The 27804-nt window shown below is 41.0% G+C and overlaps 1 protein-coding gene across 1 annotated transcript in view; it reads right to left on the bottom strand.

Annotated features, from left to right (window-relative positions):
* si:ch211-186j3.6 (neural-cadherin) overlaps nucleotides 1-27804 on the bottom strand; it is a 351776-nt gene that overhangs the window by 287536 nt on the left and 36436 nt on the right. The window contains exon 6 of the mRNA XM_034679695.1: nucleotides 11917-12166. Within this exon, the coding sequence (XP_034535586.1) occupies nucleotides 11917-12166 (250 nt within the window). The remainder of the gene's footprint in view (nucleotides 1-11916; nucleotides 12167-27804) is intronic.

The following is a 27804-nucleotide window of genomic DNA, read 5'->3' as shown; positions in this document are numbered from 1 at the left end:
TTCATTAATTTATATAAACCATTGAGTGGGTAGAGTTCAGGGTTTTTCTAGCTCATAATGAGGTGGAGGTGGTGCCTCCTTCACCCTGTGCACATTCGCTTTAATGGTTCAAACAAACCATTTTACAAGCGATATGCTCTCGAAACTCCTACAGCTGAATGAATGAAGAAAGGACAGCCTGTTTTATTGAAAAGGTTAAACATTCCCTGTTCAAATTAAATTCACAACAGCTTTTGACAACCTCAGTGATTTACTGGCTCTCACTGCCCATCATCATCTGTCCTCATGTTTGGGTTGTGGGGCCTTTAGTGTCTGCATGTAAAAGGGCAGGTAGTATCAGTGTTGTCACTACCTGGAGTTTGCATGTGTTGAGCCTGAGTCTGTTGAACGTGGTGATGCTGTATCAGCTGTGTTGTACTGTAACAAGGTTCTGGATGTGAACACGATGGAAAGTGGGAGCTGGCATGGAGGAGGGTGGCTTCAGGAACCCAAAGCTAACTATTGAGCCTCCTTTAGCTGCTGTGGGCCTAACTTAAACAAAAAAAAAACACTAGTAAAAGAAGGTGCCCACTTGATAACCACTGTGATGTACTTGCTCTCATTGCCCATCTGTCTTCATGCTTGGGCATAGGGGGACATTTGGGGCCCTATCGGTGGGTTATTTGATTTATAATGTAGAATAAATGCAGAAACTAATAGAGCGATGTTAAAGTGTTATCTTCTGTGTTAGTACTCTGACAAGTAACCATGTGAAGGTATTATACACTTGAGGTCAAAATTATTAGCCTCCCAGGAATTCTGGAACATTTTCCTTAAATTCTGCCCAATGTTTGAATCATTGATAAAACTTGATATAAGGAAATATTCACCAGTGTTCTTAAGTAGCTTTGGTACATTTTGGAATGTAAAATACATTTTTAGGATAACTTTATATCAAATATGGTGAAAAATGGGGTGGTCAAAATTATTAGCCCCCATGTGAATTTTTACTTTTAAAACACACCTGAGCAGTCAGTTTGTTTCCTAACAACACCTGTAGGTCAATTTGCTTCCTAACAACACCTGAGCATTCAAACAGCATTGAGAATTACTTAAGGGACTCCAAACAGAGCACTTGAAGAGGTTATTGAGAGAGACTACTCTTACTAACCATGCCAAAGACAATGGAAATCAGTCTTGAGCTCAGAAAGAAGATATTTGAGGCTCATAATAAGGGGAAGGCTATACTGTAATTTCCAGGCGTCTTACAGTGTCTAGAATAGCTGTATGTTGCATCATTGCAAAGTACAAGGAGACAAACTCTGTTAGAAACAAACCTGGGTGTGGTAGAAAACCGCAAGATTTCAAGAACTTTGGGGAGGAAAGTAGTCAAAGATGTCTGCAAGAAGCCCCGGACATCTTCCAAGATGATTGTTGTTGACTTGACCTCCTCTGGAGTTGATGTTTGAAGGAGCACAGTTGTGAGGGATCTTCATCATAGTGGGCTTCAGGACCATCGTCCCAGAAGAACCCCTTTACTCAAAGAGCGGCACATCAGAGCCAGACTGAGGTTTGCCCGTGAACATTTGAAAGGTAAAGATGAGTTTTGGAAGTCCATCCTTTGGTCTGATGGAACTTTTTGGGCACATGGATGTTGTTCATGTTTGGCCAAGAAAGGGAGAGTCCTTCAACCCTTAAAACATGGGCCTCAGAATTAAACATGGTGGAGGGAGCATCTTACTGTGGGGCTGTTTTGCAGCCTCAGGCACAGGAAATCTTGTTCTGGTGCATATCATCATGAAAAAAGAAAGTTATGTTGACATTTTGAAGGATAATGTGAAGAACTCTGCTCTTAGTCTATAGGCTTTGGTCGGCGCTGGGTCTTCCAGCAAGACAATGATCCAAAGCTTACGTCAAAATTGGTCCAACAGTTCTTAAAGGACACCAAAACCAAGGTCCTGGAGTGGCCCGTACAGAGCCCAGATCTAAATCCTGTTGAGAATCTGTGGCGGGTACTCAAAGTGAATGTCCATGCTCAGAAACCATGTATTTTGGACCAGCTGGAAAAATGGGCCAAAATCCCTCCAGAGACATGTGCCAACCTTGTAAAGAACTATTTGGAGAGGTTGTTGTCACGTATGGCTCAGAACAGGCGCACTATTGACTACTTAGGGCCAGGGGGCTAATAATTTTGGACATGCCATTTTTACCTTTCCTTGTTTTAATTCATTGCATCAATAAAAAAATCCAAATCAAACATTGTGAACATTTGTCTTTGTTATTTTGGGAACACATAAGCTATAAACACTTGTTTTTAATGGTCATTTTCATGGAGAAATCAAGGGTTTTATCTGATTTCACAAGGGGGGCTAATCATTTTGACCTCAACTATATATCAGAATAACAACATGGAACATACAAAAGTAGATCCCAATGTGTTAATATTTGTGTAGGTGCAGGAATGTGTTGGACTCTAATGTATAGTCATTGTGTTATTTTTCTATAAAGACAGAGTTGCCTCAACAAGTTGGCTTCTGCCCAATAACACAACGCTGTTGCCTTTAACTCTGCGCTTGAGCTGGCCTCTGCCCCTGATCATAACTGAAGACAAGAGCAACAACATAATGTATCTGTACATTCAGTACCAGACTCTGCAAAAAAGGAACATTTTTGAAACTACAAATACTTTATACTAAATCAAACAAAGTGCACCCACAAAGTGATTTCCTTGGTGGACGGATTACTACAACTTACCTTTCATTTATTTACTCAAATGACAAGAAGATAAACAGAGTTACTCTTTCAATTTTAATGAGACTGATGCAATAAATACGCCCGTCATTGCCTCCTTGTTCATACAGAAAGTCTGAAAGTAAGTTTTCCTCTGACTTAAAGTGCATGGGGCTGTTATCGCTGCTCCATAGAGACTGTGTCACTATTCTTATCAACTTAATACAGGGGAATCAAAATACAGGGAATGAAAAATGAAGGTTTCTATGAGAGAAATCTGATTTGGAGGAAACTGTCTCCCAGAACAATAACAGGTGATGCCTGAGCAGGGATTATAAAGAGATGGCACTAGACTGAGACGTCAATATATCAAGGCATGGATGAAAAAAAGAACAGTCAACTAAAAGATAGAGACAGTACTGGCGTCTTTGATCATCAGAGTAATCTTAAATTTGGCAAAAGCATCAATCAAAATACAAACGCACTTTTTCTTATTTTACAGACCAACTCCCTTGACCCTTCATACTGTTCTCTGGTATAATACATGACTATGCTGGGTAAAAAGTATGCACAGCATATATTAGGTCCTGTAAGCAAAGTTAAATTGACTGTCCAAAAAGCTGTCCAACCATGACCAAAACTTGAAGTTTTGCATGGTAGGCTATTCAGAAGCATTGTGCATGAGGCTTTCACAAGAATGTTAGCATGAGGAGTTTGCTCATAACAGCCTTCATTTAAAGGTGACATATCATGCAAAATGGACTTTTTAATGGTTCTCTACCTGAAATATGTTTCCCTGGCATGTCTACAAACCCCCGAGAATGAAAAAAATCCATTCTGCCCCTGTTTTGATTTCTACACCTTTCTGTAAATGTGTGTGAAACGAGCCGTTTCAGACTTCCGTGTTTTTGTTACGTAACAACAATATCCGGTCTGTCACGGAGTCAGAGCTCGGAGCTTGTTCAGCCCATAGACTGTATAAAATAATACTGAATCCCCCCTCTGTTTTTCATTACCTGCACAAATGTGTGCTAACAAGGAGCTTAGGAGGGAGGCATGCTAGTTGTAGGCTGTCTTAATAAACACAAAGGTCGGTTTTACTCCCCACGTCTGCAGATTTGAAGATCTAGTGGATGATTTTTATTTATCATGGATAAGTGCTAGCGCTAGTTAGCATAGCTACATAGCTACATGTCCTAGCTGTAGCTGTGTACCAAGACACATGTCTACATACTGACAAATAAAACAACAAGAAACACAGAATCTGTGACCAATCCTTCAGAAAGGTCCTGCTGCCTTTCTGGTAGAGGTCGGTTTTACTCCCCATGTCTGCAGATTTGAAGATCTAGTGGATGATTTTTATTTATCATGGATAAGTGCTAGCGCTAATTGGCATAGCCACATAGCTACATGTTCATAGCTGTAGCTGTAGCTGTGAACCAAGACACACGTCGACATACTGACAAATAAAACAACAAGAAACACTAAATCTATGACCAATGGTTCAGAAAGGTCCTGCTACAGGCGCCTCTCCGTCAGGATCAGATTCAGAGGGTTGAAGTAACGCGATCTCTGAGCAGCCGTGTATATTCAGCCAACATGTAAACATTAGATCAACGTGCTGGAGAGCCGAGGCACATCCACTTCCTGAGGGGGCGTGGTCAGAGAGAAAACAGAGTGTTCTGATGAGGAATGAAGAAGAGGACTTTTCAGGCATGCCAAAATCTGATTTCCAAGTGTTTTTTTGAGCATAAACTTTAAAGACATGTTTTGGGGACCTCTTAGACCAATATATATTGATGAAAAAAGCGTGATATGTCACCTTTAACAAATCAAAAGTGAGTGTTGATCTCACAGACTGTTTATGAGCAGTGGACTTGAGGCTCATTTATGCTTCCTGAACCTACAATGGGATAGAGGTTAAACAACGTGTCCACTAGAAGGCGCCAGACAAAACCTGCTGTCAATATTCACCCAGCTGTTCTGTCGCAGTCGTCTGTCTGTGCGAAGGCATTAAACGACATATTCATGTTTATCGTTTCTAACCAACTGACATACAGCTACTACTCGGAAAATTAGAATATCGTGTAAAAGTTGTTTTATTCAGGCAATTCAACATAAAAGGTGAAATGTTCATATTATATAGACAAGAGTATGTGAATCAATATATTTCAAGCTTTTATTGGTTTTGTTTTTGCTGATTAGGACTTGCAGCTTCAGAAAACCTCAAATTCAAAAACTCAGAAAATTAGAATATTGCTTGAAATCAATTAAAAAAAAGATTTTAAATACAAAAATGTCAGGCCTCTGAAAGTAAAATCTTGCATCTGTACTTAGTACTTGGTTGGGGCCCCTTTTGCACGAATGACTGCCTTAATCCGGCATGGCATGGATGCTACCAGTTTGTGGCATAGCTCTGGTGTTATGGAAGACCAACATGCTTCAATCACGGCCTTGAGCTCTTCTTTATTGTTTGGTCTCTTCACGTTCAGCTTTCTCTTGGCAATGCCCCACAGATTTTCTATGGGGTTCAGGTCAGGTGAGTTTGCAGGCCAATCAAGCACAGTAATCCCATGGTTGTTGAACCAGGATTTTGTACTTTTGGCAGTGTGGGCAGGTGCCAAGTCCTGCTGGAAGATGAAGTCCGCAGCCCCATAAAGCTGGTCCGCTGAAGCAAGCGTGAAGTGCTCTAAAATGTCCTGGTAGACCGCTGCGTCTATGCTGGACTTGATAAAGCACAGAGGACCAACACAAGCAGCTGACATGGATCCCCAAGTCATCACAGACTGGGGAAACTTAACACTGGACTTTATGCCTCTCCGGTCTTCCTCCAGACTCTGGGACCTTTGTTGCCAAATGAGATGCAAAACTTGCTCTCATCAGAAAAGAGGACTTTGGACCACTGGGGAACAGTCCAGTCTTTCTTGTCTCTAGCCCAGCTAAAGCGCCTCTGGCGTTGCTTGCTCGTGAGGAGCGGCTTGACAAGAGGAATTCAACATTTGAAGCCCATGTCCAGCATCCGCTTGCGTGTCGTTTCTCTTGAAGCAGCAGCTCCAGCTTGAGTCCACTCCTTATGAAGTTCCCCCACACTTTTGAATGGCCCTTTCCTGACCATCTTCTGCAGGCTGCGGTCATCCCTCCGGCTTGTACACCGTTTTCTTCCACACTTCTGCCTTCCACTTAACTGTCCATTAATGCGCTTTGAGACAGCACTCTGAGAACACCCAGCTTCTTTTGCTATCACTTTTTGTGTCTTACCCACCTTGTGCAGGGAGTCAATGATGGTTTGGTGGTCTGCACAACTGTCAGATCAGCAGTCTTCCCCATGATTGTGAATTCTTCTAAACCATACAAGACACAGACTTTTTAAAGGCTCAGGACCCTTTTGCAGGTGTTTTGGATTACTTACCTGATTAGTGTGTGACACTTTGAGCCTACAATACTGAAGCTTTTCACAGTATTCTAATTTTCTGAGTTTTTGGGTTTGAGGTTTTAATAAGCTGTAAATCATAATCAGCAAAATTACAACAAAGAAATGCTTGAGATATCTCACTTTGCATGTAATGAGTCTATAAAATGTATTGGTTTCACCTTTTATGTTGAATTGCCTGAATAAAACAACTTTTACACAATATTCTAATTGTCCGAGTAGTACCTATACTATTTTCCTCAATAGATCAGACATTTTCCAAAAGCATTCTTCTTTGTTCTGTTTTTCTGATCCGGCTTGAATTGCTGTCAACACTGCTAGACACTGCCCCCCATGACTTTTGGTAGGACTACAACGCATGGTCCATATTCGCAAGCTTCTGGAAAATGTGCAGAAATGCAGAAGAAATTAACGTGGAGTACAGCAAGAAGGCTCCACACATACCCATATGTGCATCAGACATAGAACACAAATGATTATTTAGCCTCCGTGATGATAGCCGCTAGTTTCAGAACTACGTTTCTGGAGCCTCAAATTTTGCATCTTAGCAGTCACCGTCTGTTTTTTGGGTTGGATAAACATTGCTTGTCATTCAGAGTCATTCATTGTTACTTTCTGCTACATGAGGACACAGTTTACAAATTGAAACTTGCAGAGGTGGGCATAGTTAATCAAAAATGTAACTCTGTTAACCGTTACTCAGCTTAACACTATGTGAACTTTCATAGCAGTTCATTTGTTAATTCAGTTCTAAAGTTCTAAAGTAATTGGAGTTAACATAAATGTTAAGACCATAGACTGTAAAAAATATGGACATAGTATCTGTGACGTCACCCATCTGTTTCTGAAGAGCTGTTTTGAAACCAATCGGCAGCGGCAGCCATATTGCTTCTGTCGAGCCAGTGTGACGTAAAGAGGCGGGCTTTGAGCCTCCTAGCCAACAGCTGCAGTGTTCCCACAGGCAGCTGTGCCTCTCATTGGAAGACTAGTAATCTCAATATCTTTGAAATTGCTGAATTAGAAAAAAATTCACCCCCCTCACAGTAAGAGGACGTCGAGAAATTAGCTATTCAGACTACACTCATCTTTTGTACCAGGCTGTAAACATGTTTATTAATGCTGCAAAGATCGTCTTTTCCCCATTCATGTGTATGTGACTTCCGGTACTTCAGGAGCCAGCCTCAAGCGGATCCTCGATGAACTGCAACTTTTAACACTTCTGCATTGACTCATATTTTTAGACCGGAGGTTGCCGCTTGGTTAAGACCTATGAAGGGTACCTCCTGCTGCAACTGACAAGGTCCCAACAATCCAAGTCCACAAAAGTATTTTATCCAAACACATTATATTCATAAAGATCCACAGATAACTTTGAATCTACAAAGGCTATGATCTTGCTCAAGTTGACTGCCATCCATCTTATCATTTAAGAGCAAGAGCAGAGTGTGGATCCCTCTTCTTTCTCTGGTAAACCAGTAAACGCTCATAGTGATGGGACTCTTTTGACTCATCCAGATTATTTTGTTCAGCAGGAAGCAGCTCTTTCAGCTCCCAAACAGCTCTAATTTAATGGAAGTTAAAGGTTTTGAAGTATGTTTTTCAAATTAGCGGTCAGGTTAAAAGTTAATTTTTTTAATTAATGATTAATAATTTGTCCAGATAGATGTTTAGTGATGTTATAAATCAACAAAGAAGTACCCGCTGCTGGATCAATAATAAAGCTTTAAAAACATGACAAAAATGTCTTGATCCTAGCATTCAGAAAAATATTCCTGTTGCGTTCTTGTTATCTTATAAGTCAGGTAAAGTCTGTGTTCTCAAGGTGCAAGGTGGATAGATGCACAAGCACGAGCATTGCAGGAAGCCTCCCAGGGCGGTTTCCTTGGCAACAGGCAGGTGATGGTAGGTACAGTAATAGGGACTTGATGGCAAAGTGACAGCACCAAGATGAAAGGTGCTATTCTGTCACTCACGGGGGGAGAGAGAGTTGTGCAGTGAAGAGGCAGATCTGTGAGTGTGTAGAACTCATGAAACATAAAGAATACATCTTCTTTTCTTTTTCTCATTCTCCTTTTATTTCCACCGTTTTTTCATTCCTTCATTTCTCTCACTTAAAAACTGATAACACCAAAAACATGGCCAGTTTAGAAAACTACAAATGAAACCGTCAGAACAACACAGAGCAGTTTGATTTCTGGACTGAAAGCCCCCCACACACACACACACACGTATGCACAAACTCACACACACACACACGCACGCATGCACAAACTCGCACACACGGGCAAAAAAAACACACACACACACACACACGCATGCACAAACTCTCACACACACACACACACACACAGGCAAAAACACACACACACACACCACGGTCATTATTGCATGCTTCCAAGTCGATACAAATAGGGCAGATTTTCTGCCTGGATAATGATATCTTTAATGACCTCTCTCCCCCTTTCTCCCTCTCTGTTCATCACATTACTCTACATACACGTGCACAGGCTCCTCCACACACACACACATACACACACAGGCAAACACAGCATGTCTACAGGGAAAGTAATTAATTAAATCTTTATATATTTTAACTTCCTGGACTGTCTCTGCTGGATCATGTCCTCAAAGACAAAACAGTTTGTGTTTGCTCAATCACGACTTTCATGATTTAACATACTGTATATATGTATTTGTGCAAGCACGAACGTGTGTGTGCCTGAGTGAGTGACTCTGTTAGTTTGTTTGTGCGTCTAAATGATACATCATAGATTGTCCAGTGCTGCTTTGTGGCAGCTGGAGTGGAGGAGTCGAGGGCTACCCAAGAGAAACTGACGGACTGATTATTCTGCTGTCACTGACAGTAAATCAATAAAACACAACACACACTCAGCTTGCAAACACACACACACACACGCACACACACTAATCCTCTCCTGCTATAAACAACATAACCACATGCATATTAGATGCATGATGCATGAATACACTCTATAACTACACCACTCCGTCCATACCAACACCCCACTTTGCTGGGACGTTCTCAATTACTGCATACACACACGCACACATGAACACAGGCACGGATACGCTCAGAGTGTGGGCTCGGGGCCTCCTGAGGGTGCTGGTGGGCACGGCTGATTGACCCTGCTTCACCAATCTGCCCAGCTCTCTGCCAGAAAATCAACCAATTAAAAGATGCAGGCAACCACAGCAGCACTGAGGGGAAAGAGCATTGGAATTGTGGGTAACGGCAGCTGCAATGTTGAATTGGGAAGCAGCTGTAAGGAGCTGACCTGACAAGCCAAGACACACAAACACACACTCACACTGTGCTTGAGTCTCTGTCTTACGCTGTCTCAAATAGCTTTGATCATATTTCAAATACTTCTCTCATAAATGTATATGCATCTATCTCAGACCATCACTCTACACTTTTAAGGTACACATCCAGAAACGTTCACCTGCAGTTCAGTTTATTTCACCTATATTTTGTTATCATTTTCAACATATCCCCTTTAACCTGGTAAGGCAGCACCAATGTTCATGGAGCTGGTTGCACAAATCCAACCAATCCCTGCGCATTTTTCAAAAACGTGAGATATGGCCCAATCAAAGCAACAGACCTTGACATGCAACTCACTAAAGATACATGATACTTTTAAATATTGATCTCCTTAGATTTGCCATGTTTTAAAGAGACTGGAGGGAGTTAACTAGTGTCTTTAATATCTCTGCAACGCTGCAGGCTAGAGACCCGCCCCTCCACTACCATAAAGCACTCACTTCAAGAGGCTTTGGTGTGACCATTCCTCTTTAATATAACTCTTTTTGGAGACTCTATGCCGTGACCATTTAAAGCTGCTGTTGGTAGGAATGATGTAAAAACGGTTGTTTTTTTCTGCTGGGTTTGGAGAAAAGGTCATAATGCCAATCTGTACTCATCTGTAAATGAAGTAATTTGAGACTATGGTGAAATCTCTGTGTTTTCCAATGCCTTTGTATCAAGCAATGTTATTATTCCCCTTGTTCCTGTTATCACGGACCAATCAGAGCTACTCACCAACCCACTGTCCTAATTGGTCAAGTGGCGGCCCCACTACATCGCCCTGATTGGCTGGGAAGCCAGTACTTCCTCATAGAACGTGCACAACGATCTTTTGTGGGTGGGGTTATGACAGCAGAGAGGGGAGGGATAGTGTTGACATTCTCAGAGCTGATGTTTATACCACGACTACCAACAGTAGTGATGTGCAAATGAAGCTTTGCAAACCACTAGTTGTATTTTTTTACTCCTATAGATGGCGCTCTTTTAAAAAATAAAGGCTCAATGAATGGCAACTCAGTGTGCTTTCAACCCTTTGTTGAACAGAGAGCGCCATCTAGAGGAGTCAAAAAAATACAACTAGTGATTCGCGAAGCCTCATTTGCCCATCACTAACCAACAGCAGCATTAATGCCTTCTTGTGGTGAATAATCCACGCCCCCATGTTGAAAACTGCTACCTGTCAAAGCTATAGTTACATGTTAAATTTTTTTAAAACCAGATTAAAATCATTTCCGTTGGATTTTCCAGCATCACTGCTTACATTGATGCTAAAAAAAGTCATCCGATTGAGACCAGTGTGTACATGCATCAAGCATTGAATCTGATGATATAATTTTGATGTGTGCAGAGCTGTTCCACAGTTTTAATATGCCAAAAATAGCAGAGGATGAAATGTTCCTCCCGCCTGTTGTTAGCACCACTGTTGCTGGGTCATTGTTCATAACATGTTACAAATAAAGGATAAAACACTGGTGTACGCCTCCATATTGCTACTTGCTCGCCTCTTTCTGTGCATCAGAGATTTTGTTCTCCTCAAGGCTCAAGGTTCGTTATTGTCATTACATGTTCCCACATGAAACAACAACGCACATAGGCAATTAATCCTACTCCAAAATCTGCTCCTGTTATAACAAACTCGTCATGTCACGTGCAGACGTGGGCTGAAAGAATACATATAGCCACAACCAGGAAGTAGCAGTCAGATCAAGTGTTGACATGAATACTGATCACAATAACGAATGGCACACACCATCTCGCCATCAGATTGATGTTTTTTTCCAAATGAGCCGGAGCAAACCAATTTCTTCTGATGGAGGTGTTTACACAAAGCATTTTTATTCTGATCAGGCTATTATTTTGATTATAAGTGGTCCACAGACACTAATGTCTTGTTGAGTCTATTTACCAATCAGAGGCTTAGCTCCAAACTTTCCACAACAAAGGCTGATCTGAAAGAGTGTTTGTTCAGTAGATAGTTACCCTCCTGTCTTATTAGATCGGCATCAATGTAAGAAACAATGTGTAGATTCTTCTCAGCACAGACATAATTGTTCAGAGCGCCAAGGTGAGAAATAAGCATTTTGTGGTAATTAAATAAAATGTGTTTAAACCAAGTGAGACTGAAGTAAGAGTCTCGACACAGACATGGTCAGAGGGCGAGGTCATGTCAGATGACAAGCAGTCTGCTCAACCAGTAGATGTTTTCATTGGAGCCCTCCCCTCCCCGCTGCACTGCTGGAGTGAAATGTGTTACCATGAAAAAAGTCTCAAAACATTGAAGCTTTGACAGCATTGTGTTGAAGCAAGACACCTCAAAAGAAGGCACTCCATGGAATCTCAGAAAAAAGCCCAATTGTATGCATTCAGTTTAAACTTCTTTCCACTGTTGTAACATACCTCAACATGTGTGTAAACATCAGGAGTAACATTAAGTCCATCTCCTACTCACATGTGTTGGGAGAACTCAGGCGCCTCATCGTTGACGTTAGCCATTCGTATCCGTACTGTAGTGGTGCCGGTGCGAGGGACCTCCCCCTTGTCCACTGCCATCACAACAAACTCATACAGGTGGTTCGGTTTCTCATAGTCCAGAGGACCAGCAGGGAAGATGGTCCCATGAGGAGAAATGGTGAAGTCCTGACTCAGGGTGTAGTAGGTCAATTCTGCATTTTCCTCTGAGTCACAGTCATTGGCTGACACTGAAATGAATCACAGAAGAGGGTTATTTAAACAGAGATGAGGCTGCATGTTTAGATATAAACCATTATCTTTTCCCTATGCAGCAGCTGATTTATTTGAGACTCTGACTAACACCGTGACCTACATCTGTTGCTACAGCCAAACTGGATGCAGTTACATCAATTGTGAAAGCATGTGAATTAATGGATTTAGTCAGGCATGGGTCTTTTTCAGTCTTCAAACCCAAGCGGAAAATCTTTCAGACTTAAACAAAGTCTGTGTGACTGCTTCTGTCTAACCTTCTCCAAGGATGGAGGCTGGAAGTGATGTGTGGTAACTTCTCTCACTTTTCTTACTTTGCACGTTTGTTTATTGGATTACGTTAGCAATCCATCACTTCTTGTAGTGCATCAAAAAAAGTACAGCAGTATGACACAAAAGTGTGGAAGTGTCAAAGGTGAAAGTTCTTTAATAGGATGGGAGGGTTGGGGATGGATCAAAACAGAAATTACATTCATGAGCAAAACGGCAGGGATGAGGATCAGATCCATGTCGGAGGCCGTGGTTCTCTGAAGAAAAGGTGGATTGCTCCCTCCAGGTAGGAAGCAAGGCTTTGTCCAGACATGTGGAAGTGAGTGAGTGGGTGGATTTTTGTAAGGTTGAATATTGGGGTCAGACTGAGTCTTACCCTGTCTTTGTGTTGGGTCTCTGTTCATAATTTGACAGAGTGTTCTAGACCTGCTGTGTTTGTAAAAGAGTTTTGAGATAACGTTTGTTGTGATTTGGCACTTTACAAATACAGGTTGATTGATTGATTGATTGATTGATTGATTGATTGATTGATTGATTGATTGATTGATTGATTGATTGATTGATTGATTGACTGATGTGATCAGTTCATTCAAGACATCTTACCAATTTATTTCAACCTGATCCCTAAGATATGTTTTCAATGAAATATTTAAAATATTAACAGTTTAAAAACTGTAAAAAGTTCTCATGCACTATATCAGCAATTCCTTGCAGAAATTCACAAGAGTGATACCACTACAGTCATATAACTTTAATACATTATATACTGGCCTTGCAGCGCGTGGTCTTGAGCGAAGCTAGACAGCTAGCTAACAAAAGCTAAAAAGTAAAAGTCCCAAGTCCTGAAATAAACACACAGGGATTGCTTTTCCTGTCTTTACTTGAGTCTTGACTGTTGGGCCAATATCTTGTTTTGTAAAACTGAAACATTACAGAGAAAATGAAACAGATCAGTATACAAGCACTGACATATTGATATATCACACGTGCTGCTGCGTGTAGTTTCTACCGACACACTCTGCATTATACTGCATAGAACAGTTTGGCCACTTAATAAGACAACAAAGACTTCAAACATGACATTCTCTAAAAACTGCATGTGCTTGGTGCTTATGGACACATTTTACAGACAAATAATCTCCAGTGCAGAAGATGAACACGTGAGCAGCAGCATGAACTCGACTCTATCCTCTTGGCTGTGTGTGATCAGGCTATGGTGTGGTCCAGCTAGCAAGACAACTGAGAAACTTCACAGACAGGCCGACAGAGGGCAGAGTGGAGGGAGTGCTCACTCTGTAGCTACTTCTGAGAAATAAACAAGAAAGCAGAGCGCTCACTCTGACGCTGTTTTTAAAAACCCAACTAGCTTGCTTACTTTTTTACTTTTTAATCGACTTTTAACTAACTTTAACTTATCACTTAACTTTAGAGACAGCACACATTACATTAAAGGTGACATATCACGCTTTTTTCATCAATATATATTGGTCTAAGAGGTCCCCAAAACATGTCTTTAAAGTTTATGCTCAAAAAAACACTTTGAAATCAGATTTTGGTCTGCCTGAAAAACCCTCTTCTTCAGTCCTCCTCAGAACACTCTGTTTTCCCTCTGACCACACCCCCTCAGGAAGTGGATGTGGTCTCGGCTCTCCAGCACGTTGATCTAATGTTTACATGTTGGCTGAATATACACGGCTGCTCAGAGATCACCTTACTTCAACCCTCTGAATCTGATCCAGAATCTGATCCTGACGGAGAGGCGCCTGTAGCAGGACCTTTCTGAAGGATTGGTCACAGATTTAGTGTTTCTTGTTGTTTTATTTATCAGTATGTCGACGTGTGTCTTGGTTCACAGCTACGAACATGTAGCTATGTGGCTATGCTAACTAGCGCTAGCACTTATCCATGGTAAATAAAAATCATCCACTAGATCTTCAAATCTGCAGACGTGGGGAGTAAAACCGACCTCTGCCAGAAAGGCAGCAGGACCTTTTCTGAAGGATTGGTCACAGATTCTGTGTTTCTTGTTGTTTTATTTGTCAGTATGTCGACGTGTGTCTTGGTACACAGCTACAGCTACAGCTATGAACATGTAGCTATGTGGCTATGCTAATTAGCTCTAGCACTTATCCATGACAAATAAAAATCATCCACCAGATCTTCAAATCTGCAGACGTGGGGAGTAAAACCAACCTCTGCCAGAAAGGCAGCAGGACCTTTCTGAAGGATTGGTCACAGATTCTGTGTTTCTTGTTGTTTTATTTGTCAGTATGTCGACGTGTGTCTTGGTACACAGCTATGAACATGTAGCTATGTAGCTATGCTAACTAGCGCTAGCACTTATCCATGACAAATAAAAATCATCCACTAGATCTTCAAATCTGCAGACGTGGGGAGTAAAACCGACCTTTGTGTTTATTAAGACAGCCTACAACTAGCATGCCTCCCTCCTAAGCTCCTTGTTAGCACACATTTGTGCAGGTAATGAAAAACGGAGGGGGGATTCAGTATTATTTTATACAGTCTATGGGCTGAACAAGCTCTGAGCTCTGACTCCGTGACAGACCGGATATTGTTGTTACGTAACAAAAACACTGAAGTCTGAAACGGCTCGTTTCACACACATTTACAGAAAGGTGGTGAAATCAGAACAGGGGCAGAATGGATTTTTTTCATTCTCGGGGGGTTTGTAGACATGCCAGGGACACATATTTCAGGTAGAGAACCATTAAAAAGTCCATTTTGCATGATATGTCACCTTTAACACCAACATCATTGGATGAATCTATGGGCTGATTTCCCTGTTTATAAGTTATACATCATTTCATGTTTTGAATAAATAGTAAAAATAAATAAGATTTTATGTCAAGTTAAAAGGTTAACCAAATCCAATATTTTATGTTTTATTGAGGAACTTAAGTTCTGGGGATTTGGTTCTGCTGTGGCAGAATTCAGGGATGGACTGCATGCTAGGTAGACACGGGTCATTTTTGAAACTGACTGATGTACTGATGTACTTTCAGTGCTTGCCGATCTGGCCAAAATGTAGACTGGAATATGTTGCATGTGAACAAGAGTAAATTCTGCATGCTAAAACTTCCCAGATGTCGTTCTGAATCCGGAAACAATTTCTCGGAATGCAGCATGTCAGTCTCCCTGAAGTACTTTACATGTACTGAGTCTGTGGCTCTTTTCCAAACCGCCTGCTATATAATACCTACAAATGTAGTATGGTGTATTTAGTTTGCACTGCATACTACATACTGTGTTTAAAGGTAATCTGCTTCTGCTACTCACGCACAGTAATGGTGGTAATGCACCTGAAAAACTTTTAGCACTCTGCATTGTGGGTAAGAGTATGAGGGGGAGACTGGTCCAATGTATACTGCTAAATGTTCCCGAATCAGTACGACATCTGGGTAGTTTGGCATACTGCAGATTCTGCTCGTTTACATACTGCATACTGAATTTTGGCCAAATCAGTACTTACTGCTAGTACTGTAGACAGTTTTGAAAACAGCAACATGTTGCCTCCTGCAATTTGCAGTTCAGTCATGAAGATCCTTACAGCTGATGTCTAGAGCTAAACAAGATTATAAGATACATTTACAAGGACTTTAAAGGTTTAAAGAACCTCTTTTCATGGCCAGTGGCAAACAAAGTATATCACTTTGACTGTAAAATTGCACTTTTGTTGATATTTGCACTAAAGGCTGATTTATACTTCTGCATTGAATCGACGGCGTAGCCTACGCCGGGGGTCCGCGTAGCTCCCGTACCTACGCCGAGGCCTACGCACGTAGCTGACGTGCACCTCCTCCAAAATGTAACTCCCCGTAGAGCCGACGCGGACCTCAAGCCCTGTGATTGGTCCGCTCGGCGGCTTTGTCTTTCCCGCATTTACAACACTTCCGGGATCCCGGACATCGGCCGCACATCGGCTGTGTATTTCATCTCCTCCTCTCTATTCTTCATGTAATCATGTCTGTATGATAAACAGCAACATGTATCAGCTGTAGATTAACATAACACGCTCTGAATCTCTGTTGAAAAGTAAACAGAGATCGTAGCGGGGCCGGAAGCAGGCGACCGGCTATCAGAGAGACCGCACTGCCCTCTAGTGTTTCGGAGGAGAATTGCTCCGCGACACAGACACACCGACGCACAAGTATGTGGGGCTCATGTCCGCGTCAGCCCCTGCTGCGTAGGGGAGACGCAGAAGTATAAATCAGCCTTAAGAATGACTTTTGTATTTTCCTTTATTCTGATGTTATGCCATGTACCCTTTCAATTTGCACTGTGATTATGCAAAATTGCAGTTCTCACAGCCACACTGGCATATTGGTGTGTTGGTGTATCAGCATATTGATGGCATGTTACTGAGAGGAAGATGCTCCACAAGATTGCTCCAGCGTTAAACGCCGGTTTCAGAGAACCAACCTGTGTCTGTGATGTTGTGAAGAGAGCTACATTGTCATTTTCTATTTCTAAAGAAAACGATCTCAAACTACCTGAAAAAGAACTTTTAATGCCAGCAAAGGATGCTGATTTATCTTGACGAGGTAAAGGAAAAGTATGTGAATGAAAGAAGCACATTACTGAGGAATGAATCTCAACAGGAATGCAGGATAACTATCTTCTTTTCATGCTATGTGACCAAATTGAATACTGAATCAGAAGCAATGCTCCCACTGACTTAAATGTTCAATTCTATAACACAAAGGGAGTTAAGTGTTAGTTGCACGGCATGTATTGAAAGGATTTTTGTTTTGCAACTTTTTAAAATCACACATTGAGGATCCAAGGACTGGCTCAGCCTTAAATTGATTGCATCGCTAAAACTGAAGAGACCACCGGGGATTTGAATAAGCATATTTTCTGCTTATAAGTCATTTCACCGTCAAACTATGCATTTGGCTCATATACACATAGAAACACATATAAAAACACTCACCCTTGCAAACAGGCATACACTGTACCTTCCAAAGAATGCAAAAAAAAACAAAACACTGAACTTTGACTGCCCCAGTCAAAATATGTACCTCTTCATTACAATAAAGCCTTCGGGATCTCTAATGCAAAGTTTGCTGAACACTGTCAGAATGAGAGGTTTTGTAAAGCGCTGTGATACAATTATGACACTGTGGACATTGGCTTTCCATCTTATTTCATGATAAACAGCCATCAAACATAGTTATCATCATTTATCATCATAAGTTTGACACATATAAATATAATGACACTTCAGTAACTACTCCGTCATGTTGTTTTGGCTATGGCTCATTTTCCTGGTTGGTTTGGTCCATTTGTCTGGGGTGAAAATGTTGAGCCAGTTGAGTGACAGTCGACAGACTTCAGTTGTAACTACGTAGTGATGGCTAGATATACGTATGTGTAAGTAGCCAATCGACCAAGAAAACCAAACCATGGATCAGAAATCAGCACAAAAAGAGAGTTAAGGCTGTATTCATTCCCAGCAAAGCTTAGTTTTGATCATTTTTGATTTTGATGATAGCACATTGACCTGGCTGATATGCATGCGTATGTGGTTTTAGTTATATTGCACCCATCTTCTAATACCTGCAAGGTTGGACGAGATATTTTGATTAAAAAAAATAGGCAAAAGTTCAAGATGCAACAATCTGGGAAGTGCAGCCCTGGGGTCAAGGAGAAAAACTTACCATATAAAAAAAAACAAGGAAAAAAAAAATTAACAAAATGCCCAAAAAATTGACAACCACAGTAAGTACTTAATGCCATTTGGGCTCTTGTAGCTCAGTTCTGTGTTCATTGTTCACTTTCCACTCTTCAACAACTGCTTGACTTTGAACCCACCAACAACCCCAGTTGGCTCCAATCACACATCTGTGGCTAATGATTTTTATAATTTAAGTCCCCTCAGAATCATACCTGGTCTGCAAAATATCCTAATGCAGTGGGGTTACAAACATAACCACATACAATTCAGTCAAGTTCATTCTTAAATTGCAATTAAAAGAGCATTCCTTATTTCAGTCATAAACACACCTCCACCTCACTCACAGGGAGCCTTCCACCTGCCACGCCTCCTCAGTTCCTGTTTTGGAAGTGCAGTGCAAGCGTGGCAGGTGGAGGACAGGTGTACGACGACGCTATTAAGATGTGTTGTTTTTTGTAAAAGTAGTCCATGTGTGTTTTCTTTGCTTTAAGATATGGCCTTTGATGTCTTTCTACAAGAAGAAATACATGTGGTTTATCGAGTGGCCTTCGCCCAGAGTGGTATTATATGCTAAACTTCACCCAGGTCTCACAGCCAGATTGATGATTAACTAGAAGTGGCTGTGACCTTACTGCATACATGTGTGCACTTTACACTTCCAAAGACACAGGGTTGTCCTGTGACATCCCATTCTTGTGAGTAATGGTTACCTATCTCAGATACCTTATTGATGGGAATCTAAAGAGAGGAATACAAAATGAAAAATCCAATAATAATAGAAAGATAATAAGTTGCCAGCAGCTTGTTGATCATCTGGTGTTTACCTATAAAAGACTGTGAAGTCTTCTAAACCCTGTAAGCAGGATGCATGGTTAATCAATAAACTGCCGTACGCATTGGTTTGCAAAGGCAGAAATAGCCTCTCAACACATACTCAGTCATATTGCCTTCTTAGTAATGAAAAAGAACAATACTGTGCAACATGGTAATGGAATTATTTTGTCCAGAAATGGCAACACATTTCTATTATATCCAATATGGTGTCTGTAATATCTGTTATTTAGATTTATGCCAGGCTTGAGAGCTGGATGAAGTGAATTTACGTTTGTTTACCTTGCACTACAGTCCTGTTAACAAGGAGTGACATTTCTCTGAACTGCTGCTGAAATGTGGCTGTTTCACTGCTTTGAAATGATGAATAACCTCTCATCCAACGACGACAGCTACGGAATGAGCTGCATTACTGCTATCTGCCCGAAGTCCAATCCCATGTTGTCCCCAACACATGTCACATATGAGTCAGTGTTTAATTTACTTGGTGGAGATTTGTCCTCTTCAGAGCGCCGTTTGAGGATGTATTTATCAGGAAGTCCTACTGTAATCTTGAATCAGCATTGTTGTGCTGGCATCACTACACCGGGTGGCACAGAACATTTCTGGCTGCGTCTCCATGTATTCCTGGCTTATAATGATTCTGTGCTGAAGATGGAAACTACAGGAGTCTCAGGCCTCCACAGAAGCCAGATAATTGGCTTGTTGGAATTGTTTTTTTGTTTTTTTTTCAACTTGGCAAAACACACATTCGTCCACTCTCACGATAGAACTGATTATAGGATTACGAGCACATGATTTAGCAAAGTGATGCCTATTCCTCCCTGCTCATGTAATTTAATACTGTGCTGTTTAACCTGTTTAATCAGGTATGGGGAGAAAAACATGAGTAGTTTTCAGGAGATTGGGCTGTGCAGATTCAGGTGCAGCTTCTGGAATTTAATGAGAAAAACCAAGGTGTTTTTGGCAAAGTGCAACTTGCGTGAACAATTCTCCATCTCATCAAGTTTCAAAGCTAATTGTCTGCGTTCACATTTGAAAATTTGAAACGGGAAAGGTCCTCGATGCATGCACTGTTCCAGGTATCATGATAAACAGAGCCTATTCAGAAAACAACAACAGATTGATTTTTATATGAGATCTGTTGCCAAATATCCTCACTGAAGTATGGAAGAGGTCCTCTGAATATAAAACCTGCAAACACACACATACCCATGGGACACACACACACACACACACATATCGACACACATAGACGCACAGCAGGGTGAAACTTCTCGCCTCTCTTGTTGCACCTGTTGTTTGCACCAAGCTGAGTGCCTGCTGAGTCTCCTACACCGTGCACCTCACTTCCCACTCACACGTTTACTCTCTCAATAAATCACACACTCACCTGCTCACATTTACTAGCATTTCTTTTGTGCAGGTGTTTCAAAATGAGAATTTAGACATCGCATTAAAAGAATCCATCAAAAGCCCTCAGAGTGAAGTGTTTTAAGCCTCACCATAACTTGGTTTCGGGAATGGTCAATCAGCCACCTCATTGGTCAAATACTCAGAAGTTTTACAGTAATCTGCTCTTAAATAAAAACTAGTATGATCACCATATTTAACTCCTAAAGAAGCAGTGCAATGTGCATTCGTGAACTAAGACAGCTTTGTATGTTCAGGTTCCCATTTGTTCATCTATACATCAAACGGGCAGGTAGCATCACTGCTGACCCCTCACACCCTGGACACAAATTCTTTAAACTCCTCCCCTCCGGGAGGCGCTACAGATCACTGTGCGCCAAAACAACCCGTCATAAGAACAGTTTCTTCCCCCAGGCTGTCACTCTGATGAACACTAAACCATAACAGAGTCATACCTGTCAGATCAATACTCTCTGTAAATATACATGTAGATACACAATGCAACAATTCTCAAAGCAGAATTCCATATTTCTATTTTTTGTACTATTTAACTACTATTTTATAATGTAAAACTACCTCTGCAACTCACCACTGCACTTTATCATATTATTTTAGCCTGTACATATTAGTCAAGCCTATTTGTTGTTTCTTTGTATTTATAGCTAAGGTTATTGTTATTATATTTTTATTTTCCTTTTTATTGTAGTTCTTATTCTTATTCCTATTCTGCCTTGTACAAAGAGAGCACAGTTTACTGAAGTCAAATTCCTTGTGTGTTCAAGCATACTTGGCGAATAAAGCTGATTCTGATTCTGATTCTGATTCTGATCTGACTAACTATGACAACACATTGAGCAAATCCTTTTCATACTCTCTAATTTCCCACTGACTCCTGTTTGTCTGTGTCTATCATTTGTTAATCAGACAGCACTCTCTGTCAAAGAGTACTTCGGTTTTGGTTAAAAAGACAGTCAAAGGCAGATTCTCCTTGGGTACAAAGTTGTCAAAACATCCTTGAACGTCTTCTACGTGTGTTTACAGCAACTACAGAATCCTCACACCACTCAACTTAACTTTATTTTATAGAACCTTTTAGACAAACCTGCAGCCTAAAGTGATTCACAAGGGAACAAAGAAAGAAAAAGAGGATAACATTCCTCTTTTCAATCTCAGTGTCATTATGTTATTTTCAAACCTGCGCTGTATTAGACAATCGAAGCACCAATAAGACTGTGCAGCTCTACATTTGATACAGCAGCTGTGTGTTGAATGAACTGTTTTTACGCTGTGCTGAATTGAATTGTTTGTGTTTGTACTGAATAGATTTATTTCATGTTACCTCTTCTGATGTACTATTCATCATGTTGTGCAGCACAGCTTGTCACAGTGCGCTTGTCAGGGCCGGTGAGTGCTCTCTGCTAAATGTTTTAGTTGGCAGTGATTTTCTTTTCTGCACTTGATTCCTATACAGCATGTTTGAGTGTGTAGTACTGGTGATGCTGCAGAGCTCTGTACTCTGAAACACGGTGTACCAAAACACACTCGTGCTCCCACTCTCTTTGGGATACTACTGGCAAAGAAAACTGCTGTTAGAAACATTAATTATGTTTAGAAAAATTGGATAATTTTATGAAAAACTACAGACCTGTGCAAGAAAAAAGTAAACAAATGTTTTCCTCACTCTAGGAGAGAATCTGCTTACTCCTCTCTCTGATTTAAAATGTTCTCCCTTTGTGCTGTATCCTCTAAACTAAGTAAGTCAAATCAGTTGTAATCAGACTCTGCAGTCACCTCGTAGATATTTTAGAAATGGCATGTTTGAGGAAATGAATATGTTGATTTTTTATAATAAGATGTTGTTTTATTTCCCTTTTGGTAAGCTTTAATTAAGCCACAGCTTCTTGCTGATGCCATGATGGAAAATAATGGCCCCACTGTGTTTTTGAATGGTGTACTTCAGGTGACACTCTGTGTCAAGTTATATGAGCATTGTGTTAAAGGGAATTTAAAATTTACTGATGTATTTTGAGTTTGAGTTACCCCCAAGAGCATAAGCATACAGGTGGAGCTAATTCGACTGATGTCAGCAGGTGACCACAAAACTCACAGAGAGTGCTATTTTGGAGTGTGTGAGTAATCACAGACCTGTGGATGATACTCATTCTAAGAAGTTAACTCTAACGCTTGCCAAATGGGTGGCAACTGACTAGGGTCGGTGGTTAGACTGGGGTCTGTTGAAAGCAGTCACATGCCTTACCCTTGCAGATAACAACAGTTTCACACAAACAGGACTCGAAAGAAAGCAAGCAACAAAACTAGAGCTCCTGATAAGTGCAAATACTGTTTCATTAATCAGTAATTAACGGTTGTCAGTGAGGAAAACAAAAATAATTCTGAATATCTGCACACCACATTGACTCTGAAAGGACAATATTTGCACCACTGCATATTTCTAATCTAATATATAATATAATTTACATAAACAGTGTTATCCTTCAGCTGTGCTGGGGTTTATTTTAATACTAAGTCTAAGTTTTCTTAAAAGTTAATTTCATTAAATTAATTTGATTACCAAATCAAAACAATGCTGAGAATTGCTTTACATCATTATTATGAACCTTGAAACTTTTTAAAAATGCAAAATAAATGAATATTACACTTGTGATTTAAAATGCAATTAATTGCAATTAAATATTGAAATACTGTGATTTAGCCTCATTAAAAAAAAATTGTTTGACAGCTGTACTTATGTTGTTTACACTGCAGATTACTGATTTACTTATGTTTCTTCGTATTATAACCAATATACATGAGTTATCACTTCAAAAATGTTTTATTACATCAATAAAATTAAAATAACATCCATTCCTAGCACTAGAGACAATTGCTGTACAAAAGTTTGCTTAAACAAAAACTCTCCAGCTCCTTGATTTCCATGATTAATCTTAGAAGGATAGTTGTTTTTTTTATGAAGCGTGGTCAGATGAGGTGCTTGTTAATCGTACATATACCAAATTACCCACAGAGGAAGCTGGTCAGCTTGGCCCTTTTGAAAAGAATCCGGGCAGAGAACACTTAAGCTCAGCTATCACCTGATGCAGACAGGGTCATTCCCCACATAATCTAGTTCATTCTAAGCAAGTCCAACCAAAACATTGATTTGGGTGTATTGATCTTTTTAATCACTTTGCCGTCAGAAAGCTACTTTGTTCTAGCACTATCCTCAGAGGTGACACACACACGTGTTCATCCTTCTGCAGAGCAATGATCAGGTGATGCATAAGTCAGTTTGAACTTTGTTGAGTACACTGAAAGTTATATAGTGACTTTTCATCACTTGTGACAGCAAGTAGTTTTCTCAGTGCTTGCTCACAGTCTATACACCATATCTCTCCTTCGGTCTCAGTTTGTTGAGTCTTGTTCTTCCTCTGTCCGGTTTGAAAAGGTGTCCTCTTGTGACCACATTAAACAGCATTGTTGCTATCAGGATCACTTATTTCTTGGTTTGGCTTTATTTTTGTCTCTTTAGAAGCTCTCTGACCTAAATAGCTAATAAGGGCACAGGAGCCAAAGAACATCATTGTTAAATGAAAAATAAAAAGTCACTTTCTGACGGCAAAGTACATTTCTAAAAGTTTCAGGCTTCACTTGTGGGAAATTCTATAACTACTGTCATTGGAGGAAAGTCCTCCTGATATAATATCAGCCCACCTCTTCACCTGAGCCCGAAGTGAACTGACCGCTGTGCATGTAGAGTCTGCCTGTAAACACGTACGTGACACTGATTCTGTCACAGATCAAGTCAATGGGATGCTCAGAGCAGACGCTCAGTGATGCGAGGTGGCTGCGGAGTGAGAGTATTCCCGTTATTAGCAGCAGCTCATTACTCGTTAACATTGTGGACCGTAAAAAGAGCAGATGTGTCCACAGTATTCACTTGTGGCTGCTACACCTACAGTATAAGGTTGAGTGAGCTTCAGGCAGTGCAAGACAGTGAGCTTACATGTTATAAGCCGGTACAGTCAGAGGGCTGGTCTCAGAGATTAAACATAACTTTGAATATTATTATTACACATTGTTTTTCTCTGAAAGTAACAAAACTTCCAAACAAAGTTTAAGTTTTCAAAGAAAGGTGTAGCTCCACCTGTGGTCTATCCTCCTGCGTTGTCAGAAAACTGAACTCAGTGTGTTGAAATTAGAGTGGTTTTTGAGTTACTGGCTAGAATATACTTAAATTAGCAAATAACAAAAAGTGTGGCTGTTAAATTTTGATTGTAATATACTAGGATATGAACACAGTATTTATCTGATATCTCCTGTCATTTTTTATTATAGTGATATACAATACAGAAAGAAAATATATCACAATGTCAGTTTTCTCCAAGGCCCTAAACAAATACAAACCAGGATCAAGATCTGGATGCTGTCATGAGTTCTTATTGTCAACAAAATAGTTTGAAATGATCATAAAAGCTTGAGTTGGACTTTCTTATTGATATGCATTACCTCATGTTCATTTTTAAATGTAACCCCAGCCGCAAACAAAACAACTAACAGTGATTTCAAGCAAATATGAATGTTGTGAACAACAAACAATGAGCATGTTCTCCTGCACCAAACAGGAGCTAGCAGCCTGGGTAGAAAGTAAACACAAGGAGACTCTGTCGAGGTGCCAGACACTACACAACACAGGCTGCTGCCACCGTGTGCTAACTGCAAGGTGCTAACTGGATGTTTGCTGTTAGAACACGGTGTTCGTTAAGCCACTGATAAAAGAACAGAGTAGAAAATGCTATTATGTAATGCTAACCCATGTAACATTATTGCTTGAAACACTACCTTCCCCCCCTCAGCCCACCAGCAGCTTCTATGGACAGCCCCTCATCATCATCAACATCATCATCCTCCTGCTCCCTCCTGCCGAACATTGACATTAACACCACAGTGGTCAACTTTCCACAGCATTCACCTCCAGCCAGGTGCAGAAGGAGCTCTCCAGACTCTGCATCAATAAAGCCATCGGGCCAGACAACATCAGCCCCAGGGTCCTCAAGGTGTGTGCGGGGCAACTTGCAGGGGTCTTTCAGCACCTCTTCAATCTCTCCACGAGGTTGATGATTGTGCCAGAGCTGTGGAAGACTTCCTGCATCGTCCCGGTGCCAAAGAAAGGACGACCCAGCGCTCTCAATGATTGCAGACCTGTGGCACTCACGTCACATGTGATGAAGCCATTCGAGAGACTGGTTCTTCAGCACCTGAGGACACTGCTGAGGATGCCATCATCTTCCTCACCCACAAGTCTCTCTCCCACCTAGAGAAGCAGGGAAGCACTGTGAGAGTCATGTTTTTTGACTTCTCCAGTGCTTTCAACACCATCCAGCCCTGCCTTCTGAGAGACAAACTGCTGGCCATGCAGCTTCACCCGGACACCACAGACTGGATAGTGAACTACCTCACTGGACGGCCGCAGTACGTCAGAGTGGATGGCTGTACCTCTGAGGTGGTCATGAGCAGCACTGCTGGCACCCCCCAGGGGACTGTTCTGGCGCTATTCCTCTTCACCCTCTACACCTCCGACTTCCGCTTCAACTCCGGTTCCTGCCACCTCCAGAAGTTTTCCGACGACTCCTCCATCGTTGGACGCATCAGTGAAGATGACGAGGAGGAGTACAGAGGACTGATAGAGAGCTTCATCGCATGGTGCGACAGCAATCATCTGAAGCTCAACATCAGCAAGACTAAGGAGCTGGTGGTGAGCTACCGGAGGAACAGGAGGCCCCCAGCCCCAGTCCTCATCCAGGGGGAGGAAGTGGAGAGGGTGGACTCATACAAGTACCTTGGGGTCCAAATAAACAATAAACTGGACTGGTCCACCAACACTGATGCCATCTACAGGAAGGGACAGAGCAGACTATTCTTCCTGAGGAGACTCAGGTCCTTCAGTGTCTGCAGCAGGCTTCTGAAGACCTTCTATCAGTCTGTGGTGGCCAGTGCTCTGTTCTTTGCTGTGGCGTGCTGGGGTGGAGGTATCAAGACGAGTGAGGCCAGCAAGCTCAACAAGCTGGTAAAGAAGGCCCGCTCTGTGGTTGGCCTAGAACTGGACAGTCTGGAGTCAGTGGCTGAGAGGAGGTTGATGGACAAACTGCGAGCCATCCTGGATAACCCCTCTCATCCTCTCCATGATGAGCTGTGGCTGATGGGGAGCTCGTTCAGTCAGCGCATCATTCCACCACGGTGCAAGACTGAACGCTTCAGGCGCTCCTTTGTGCCCACCGCCATCAGACTGTTAAACAGTAACGGAGGCCACAGACTGCACCATGCTGACCACTGACCCCCCCCCCCCCCCCCCCCCCCATGAACAGATCAATAACATCTCTGCTCTGTCTGTCACACTCCATCATCCCATCCTGAACTCTCTCTTGACTGCTGCTGGCATTATAATGTATAATATACTGTATTATATAATTATCTTGCTATATTATATTTTGTTATATTACATTACTATTCTAACTACAACTCATGGTCATATTACATACAAATATTCTTTCTATTTATTGCTTAATTTGTCATTACCAACCATAATCACACCATGTCAACCTGTCACTACTGAAAAATTGTTTAATACTGCCTGTAATTACTTCTATTTAATTTAAATTCCATTTGTAACATTGTATATATCTATATTGTACTCTAGCTTTATTTATCTATTTTATTTTACTTATTTTTATTTTTATTTTATTATTTTATGTTATTTTATGTTATTTTGTTTTATTTTTGTTTTATTTTTATTTTGTACTTAATTTGTACTTATTGAAACTTCTTTCTTGATTGTACTTATGTCTGGGTTGCTGTAATAACTGAATTTCCCCCCCCGGGGGATCAATAAAGTAACATCTTATCTTACTAAACAAGCCCCTGTACAGGCTGAGGTATCCATGGCTGAACGTAGCTTCTGATCATTGATTGATTGCATGATGGGAAATAATTAGATATGTTGTTGTGATACTGAGCCTGCAAGATTCACAGCATTTACAAAGCTTCATAATATCCATCTTTAGATGAGAGAAGGTGTCAGACGTTGGCCTCTTTGCTTTTTCAACATGAACTCTTTTAATGTAATCAGCTTTTGGCAGACAGACACAGCAGACTTTCTCAGGATACTCAGTGTTTTTACAGATCATAGCTGTATAATTGAGTGTGACACTGTGTGGACTGTAAATTATGTGCAAGCATTAGGTCTCGGCCTTTATTAAATAACCTGCTTTTGACTTATGGTGATAATTATAGTGGCAAGAGTAATTGTGATGGTCATAACTAACTTATATCAGCAGGAGAAGGCACCAGAGAAGAAACAAGGCTTTATAATGTGACTCTGACCCAAAAGTTTAGTGCCTGAAGCTGGAG

The sequence above is a fragment of the Notolabrus celidotus genome, chromosome 3 (assembly GCF_009762535.1).
Source record: "Notolabrus celidotus isolate fNotCel1 chromosome 3, fNotCel1.pri, whole genome shotgun sequence".
In the NCBI taxonomy this organism is placed as follows: domain Eukaryota; kingdom Metazoa; phylum Chordata; class Actinopteri; order Labriformes; family Labridae; genus Notolabrus; species Notolabrus celidotus.
This window is presented reverse-complemented; position numbering and strand designations above follow the sequence as displayed.